General features: G+C 41.8%; 1 protein-coding gene across 1 annotated transcript in view; it reads left to right on the top strand.

The window, feature by feature from the left end:
* Pmar_PMAR019110 (ammonium transporter, putative) overlaps positions 1-5,786 on the top strand; it is a gene marked incomplete at both ends in the record, with an annotated part of 6,702 nt that extends 916 nt beyond the window's left edge. Inside the window, 15 exons of the mRNA XM_002780165.1 lie at positions 1,677-1,740; positions 1,785-1,878; positions 1,931-1,983; positions 2,047-2,179; positions 2,515-2,602; positions 2,647-2,742; positions 2,867-3,054; positions 3,671-3,812; positions 3,867-4,004; positions 4,052-4,177; positions 4,939-5,024; positions 5,287-5,360; positions 5,410-5,541; positions 5,588-5,677; positions 5,726-5,786. Coding sequence (XP_002780211.1) covers positions 1,677-1,740; positions 1,785-1,878; positions 1,931-1,983; positions 2,047-2,179; positions 2,515-2,602; positions 2,647-2,742; positions 2,867-3,054; positions 3,671-3,812; positions 3,867-4,004; positions 4,052-4,177; positions 4,939-5,024; positions 5,287-5,360; positions 5,410-5,541; positions 5,588-5,677; positions 5,726-5,786 — 1,565 coding nt within the window. The remainder of the gene's footprint in view (positions 1-1,676; positions 1,741-1,784; positions 1,879-1,930; positions 1,984-2,046; positions 2,180-2,514; positions 2,603-2,646; positions 2,743-2,866; positions 3,055-3,670; positions 3,813-3,866; positions 4,005-4,051; positions 4,178-4,938; positions 5,025-5,286; positions 5,361-5,409; positions 5,542-5,587; positions 5,678-5,725) is intronic.
* Positions 5,787-6,882: the final 1,096 nt, after the last annotated feature.

The raw sequence follows: 6,882 nt of genomic DNA, 5'->3' as shown, positions 1-6,882 counted from the left end.
ATCGGGCCTAGCAAGGAGAAGGAGCATCAGCAGCATCACATCAACTCTTATACGCGAAAACTCGAAAGAGAGCTTTGCCGCTCAGGTGAGAGGCACTTGAGGAAAATAATATGCCTTCTCTGAACTGAAGCACTACTACATAATCACAAACTTTAGTGGTAATGAAGTCGATGGAATAGAGCACAGTGTTGGAGTAGGAATATATCTCAGCTGCTGAGGAAAGCGATTACATATATTCCTACTCCAACACTGTATAGGAAACTCCTGAGCTCAGGTGCTGAGGAAAGCGATTACATATATTCCTACTCCAACACTGTATAGGAAACTCCTGAGCTCAGGTGCTGAGGAAAGCGATTACATATATTCCTACTCCAACACTGTATAGGAAACTCCTGAGCTCAGGTGCTGAGGAAATCTATTACATATATTCCTACTCCAACACTGTATAGGAAACTCCTGAGCTCAGGTGCTGTGGAAAGCGATTACATATATTCCTACTCCAACACTGTATAGGAAACTCCTGAGCTCAGGTGCTGAGAAAAGCGATTGCATATATTCCTACTCCAACACTGTATAGGAAACTCCTGAGCTCAGGTGGTGAGGAAAGCGATTACATATATTCCTACTCCAACACTGTATAGGAAACTCCTGAGCTCAGGTGCTGAGGAAAGCGATTACATATATTCCTACTCCAACACTGTATAGGAAACTCCTGAGCTCAGGTGCTGAGGAAAGCGATTACATATATTCCTACTCCAACACTGTATAGGAAACTCCTGAGCTCAGGTGCTGAGGAAATCTATTACATATATTCCTACTCCAACACTGTATAGGAAACTCCTGAGCTCAGGTGCTGTGGAAAGCGATTACATATATTCCTACTCCAACACTGTATAGGAAACTCCTGAGCTCAGGTGCTGAGAAAAGCGATTGCATATATTCCTACTCCAACACTGTATAGGAAACTCCTGAGCTCAGGTGGTGAGGAAAGCGATTACATATATTCCTACTCCAACACTGTATAGGAAACTCCTGAGCTCAGGTGCTGAGGAAAGCGATTACATATACTCCTACTCCAACACTGTATAGGAAACTCCTGAGCTCAGGTGCTGAGGAAAGCGATTACATATATTCCTACTCCAACACTGTATAGGAAACTCCTGAGCTCAGGTGCTGAGGAAAGCGATTACATATATTCCTACTCCAACACTGTATAGGAAACTCCTGAGCTCAGGTGCTGAGGAAAGCGATTACATATATTCCTACTCCAACACTGCTTAAATTCATCACATCATTTTAACAACCCTTCCCCAATACTACCAACACCCCATAAGCTCAGTCGTCGTACTCCTACTGCAGTTAATCCCTCCATCGCGTTGAAAAAGGGTAATACTGATTAAAACAAAAAGTGAATAACATGTAACGCATCGCTCCGCTGCTGAGAAAATGCAAGATTTTGTAAGTGCGCAAGCTTTACTCTTGTGTTTCCATCTCATTTTCTGGAGTTGATTCCTTAGAAGAACGACTCGCTCTCAGCAGTTCGGGTTTCGGGTTTACCATTCAGCTGGTCTTCCTTGGATTCTGTACATTACCCCATTTTCGTTGAGTTGATTTTCAAATATAATTCAGTTTTCACTTTGAAAAATTTCATATTATTATCAATAATATGAAATTAGGAAGACTCCTGAGCATTCTGGCAGCATCGCGGATGACCTACTCGACGACCAACACCTCTCGAGTGTATCACAAGAGGATTCGTATGGTGTGCGTATGTGTATTTGTAGGTCACTTGAAGGAGTTATGGTAGGGATAAATAAAGAGGAATTGCAAAAGACTATTAATCTGTTGATTGATCAGAAAATAGCTGCTGAATTGAAAGTGAGAAAAAAGATACGTTTATGGGGGAAAAATCTTCGCTGTGCGCAATCAGGGAGTGCAGGAAGAGAACGCCAGACTACGCGAGGAGCTTGATGACAATCGAAGGTATCTTAGGTTGCCGCGTGCAAGATTCAAAGTAGGTCCGAAAATGTACCATATCTTTTTCAGGGCATTTGAGGAAAACTCCAAATCTCGACGACTTTACTACTTGACCGAAGCGAAGCAAACTGATGTGGTCACTGGTCAGCTCACGAGTACGATGTGGAGGATCCTCACTGGAGCTATGATCATGTTTATGCAGGTGAGAACAAGGATTCATTTAGTTCCCCCCCCCAGGGTGTTTATGGTATGACATCTACATGGAAAACTGATTGAAAAATTATGTGGTCCTCGCCATACGTGGAAAATTAAAAATGAAAACTCCCCCATATTTCACGACTTCTGCATATCGCGCGTTTTTCGCAGAGTAATACGACGCCACTTCACGTGAAACGGGTAGTCGTGAAACACTGGATACTTCTATTGCAGTGCCTAGGAACTCCCATCGCTCTGAAAACCACGAGTGAAATTTTCCTATCTGGGAAATTCAAAACTAGTTGCCCCATCACCCGTACCACTCCTCTGCCAACTCATCAGGCCGGGTTTGCAATGCTGGAGGCCGGCTCCGTACGCGTGTACAACGTCCAGGCTATCCTTATGAAGAATCTACTAGATCTATGCATAAGTAGAAACACATAAAAAGTAACCTCAAGGATTCGCTTCTCGCAGGTCCGATCGTATGGTGGCTCATAGGATGGGGTCTTGCGTTCGGCTATGTCGTCGACCCTCTTAGTGGAGAGCTCACTAGTGGCACTGAATTCAGCGGTGAGTGGCGGTGTTGAGGAAATATATATTTGACCTCCTCAGTTGAGTATATAAGTTCGCATAAACTGATGAGAAATTTCCATATTGTCACTAAAAAATGTATTACTACTTCGGTAATTTTCAGGAGGCAGTGGTTATGCTGGTACGGGGCTTACTGAGTACTGCATCGAATTTGACGCTATCACTGGTGACTGTGTGGATGAGGCTCCTGCTCCTCTCGGGAAACCCAAGTTCAACCCCGACGAGTTCTTCTTTTTCTGGACATTTTCCGCGGCTGCGTCTACTATTGTTAGTGGAGGAGTCGCTGAAAGGGTGAGTTTCTTAATTTCGTGGCGAGTGACGGAATCAGTGTGATGAGTATGATGAGTTTCCTCACTTTTTTAGGAATTTGCACCCACGAGTTCGGGTAGAAATATTAAAAATTCAACAAGAAATTCCTCCAAAATTTCCTCAGAATTTTCATATTGTCACCAACCCACGTTGGTGAACATATGAATATTTTCTCACCCTGTTAATGACATCTATAGTATTCATCTAGATTTGTCCAAATTTGTCTTCTGTTCGATGAATTTGAACTTGCTCTTTCCGAATTCATAAATTTCATTTATCTAATTACGAAAATCGAACTGTCATTTCGCATTTGAACTTTCATCTCGTGAGAAACTCCTTTCACTCGTCGAAATTCGAAAAAAAAATTTTCGTCAAATTTCTTCTTTCAGTTGCCGAATTTGAGATTGAAAAAGTGTAGACATATCTATAATATTATGAATCTAAACTGCAAGTTTCCACACTACATTGTGAAAATCCTAACATGATTTTGCGTACAAAAATCAATAAAAAAATTTCCCAGAATTTCCATATTTTTACCAGTACATATAGTTGACCATGTGCATATACTCCCCCTCAACATAGAACGACTTCTCCTTAGGTTCGCTGTTCATCCTACTTCCTGTTCTCATCGGTTATGTCTGGTTTTATCTACCCCGTGCTCGTGGCCTGGCTCTGGAGTGGCCACGGCTGGCTCAGTAAACCAACAGATGGTTTAGATGCAACTTATTACGATTTCGCCGGTAATTTTATTTTTTTCGGGAAAAAAATTCTCGGAAAATTTTCTCTTCGGGCAGGTTCTGGAGTCGTTCACGTTACGGGAGGAATCGCCGCTTTGGTCGGCGCGAAAATTCTGGGCCCGAGAAAAGGGCGATTCGATGAGATGGTGGATCAAACAGAATTCATCCCACATTCGATACCGCTGATCGTTTTGGGTAATCCGAAGGTCCCTGGTTCGAATCCCACGGCATGCATTTTTAAGGTACGATGATTTTATGGTTTGGTTGGATCGGCTTCAACGCTGGGTCTACCAGCAGTATGGTGTCCACAGTCGACGCTGATAAGGCTGCTCGCTCTGCTATGAACACAGTTCTTTCGGGGGCTTCAGGTGAGGGGGATCGAAAAATAAAAAATGTAAAATTGAAGTTTTTTTCCGAAAACTGCAAAACGAGGCCCGCATCGAAATCGCTTACTAGGAAAAATCACTTGAGCAAACGAATTTTTGGTTTTCATATTTCGCGTTTGTATAAAAAATATAAATTTATATCGTAAAAATATTGCCGAAAATCTTAACCAGTTTTTATGAAAAAATGTATTTTCCCTAAGTGTTGTTGGATTTTACATTTTTCGCGCATAGTAGATATGTGGTTGTGAATGTGTCGAGTTTGAAAATAGTTGTTGTGGATAGTTTGTAGTAATTTTATGAAAAACGTAAAAATCTTTGTAGAGTTGTGGCCTAGCATTTTAGGGCCATAGTTGTATCTATTTTTCGATATAATATTATAGATTCATTCAATGGAGTTTCGCCACTCTAGTGATATGAGAAATATATTTCACGACTACTGCATATCACCGTGAATAAAATCGCGTTTTTCACCGAGTTTTACGATGCCACTTCACGTATAACGGGTAGTCGTGAAACTCCAGTGTTTGAAAAATTGGAGACAGCTATTTGTGATACTATCACCTCTATGGTGTTGGCGAAATTATTGTTGATTTCTGAACATGCTTACCATAATTTCTTCTTTGGACGCGGCTCGGCCGTGTAGACCCTATAGCCGCCAATTCGGGTATCGAGAGTAGCCATCCCTCGTTACATACCATAATTTCTACAACTGTCAGAGGGAAGCAAACATATCTTTCTTTCAGGTGGATTCACCCTATTCGTGATCCGTCTCGTTTTCTTCAACATGTATGACGTCGCTGGTGTCTGCAACGGCTGCCTTGCTGGTTTGGTAGGAATATTCGATTCCCGTCCGAATGGTGAAATTCAAAATGAGTGTGGGAAGATTCTCATTGATTCTATGTCACATTTTTACCCGAGTTTGTATGTAAATTTGTATAGTTAGTGAGGAAACTCTCGAAACATATATTCCTCCAACACTGAAGTTTGCGACCCGTTTTACGTGAACTCGGTGAAAAAGGCGATTCTATTCGCGGTGATATGCATCAGTATGTATATCACGGCTGGCCGTGAAACTCCAATAGTCAAGTCAGGTTTCCATCACTGCTGGGTCGGCCAACGTATCATCATTTAGCGCGTTAATCATCGGCATCATCGGAGGGTGTCTGTAAGAAAATTTCCCAGATCATAAATTTTCCTAAACTTTTTTTTCTCAGTTACCAAACTGCTTCCCGAGTCGTTGCATCACGACACATCGACGATCCCATTGACGCGTTTGCTGTGCACGGTATGAGTGGAATTTGGGGGACTATAGCGTGTGTGCTGTTTGATAACGGCAGTGGCTTCAGGTGAGTACCATAATTTTTCATCATCGCAATTATTCCGTTTTTTCAGTGTTTTTGGACCAGCAGGAATTACTCGTATTGGGCCGAACAACTACGAGCCTTCGGTAAACGTCGGGACGCAACTAGGGGTAATCTTCAGGTGACTTCCCTCGAATAAGTTTGTAAGTTTTTCAGGTGAATCTTTTAGGATTGTTGATGATAATATTATGGTCAGGATTTTGGAGCGCTGGTGTATTCCTCGTATTTAGGAAGGTGAGTTTTTCCCATTTTTTTATCGCCAATTTTTGATTCAGTTCGACCTTTTACACGCCACTGAGGAGAATGAAGTTTTCGCCCCCGACGATTATATGCAATTCTCATCGAGGAGGAAACCGGAGGCGGTTCACCCGGATGATGACGACTCTGATTATTCGGAAAGGAAATCGAACAAATCGCATTTATCGAACAACTCCAACAGGAATAACAACAGTCGGGCGCTGAAGAGATCGTTGGATGGTTCGAGAGATGATGTTGAGGAAGATGAAGATTAGCAGTGGAATTGACGCTTAGAAAGGATGTGAATATTATTACCATAATGTGAATGTTGTTATTCATGATGATTACAAGTTGTTGACAATACCAGAATATGCTTGTGTGAGAGTTTAAAGTCCAACAACACCTATCGATGCACGAGAGATCAGTTCATCCTCTGACGCCCACAAGGCGAGGTAATTCCTTTCCCTCTCTGTTGATAGATGTGCCAATAGGAAGAACAATTAATTCCCTTCGATTGAGCTAATAAAATAATATCTTTGAAGATCTTCATCGGTACTCGGGATCGAACTCACGGCCTCAACGCGAATAGCAGTTTCTTATACCACTACACCATCTATTCTATACTGACTCACTAAGGAGCAGTTGGTGTAGTGGTACTGAGTATTACTGAGTATACCCGTCGATTACACAAGGACTGTGGATTGGATTCCCCTCTACTAACCCTATATACTACACCTTCAAGAGGAAGGAATGGAGTGACAATCGCGGGTTCGATCCTCAGCCCCGGCATTTTTCGATATCCTCATGTTACATACAGATCTTTTAGATACATGTCGTATGTATTATTAGTAAATACCCCATGAAAGATTTCCTTCCGGTAAACACTACTAAAACAACTCAACACAATTTAGTGACAATAATCTGGTCATTAATTATACATTAATTATTTCTTTGAATGTTCGTTACGGCTGCGGGGTCGATTCCCGGTACGGCTTTTTTCAACACGCTTGGCAAATTCGCATATTATACTACTCCTACTACTACAACAACTCAACATAATTTAGTGACAGTGAACTGGCAGTTATACGT

The sequence above is a fragment of the Perkinsus marinus genome (genome assembly GCF_000006405.1).
Source record: "Perkinsus marinus ATCC 50983 genomic scaffold scf_1104296944428, whole genome shotgun sequence".
NCBI lineage: Eukaryota > Perkinsozoa > Perkinsida > Perkinsidae > Perkinsus > Perkinsus marinus.
The sequence above is the reverse complement of the archived record's forward strand: the minus strand, read 5'-3'. Positions and strand labels throughout refer to the sequence as shown.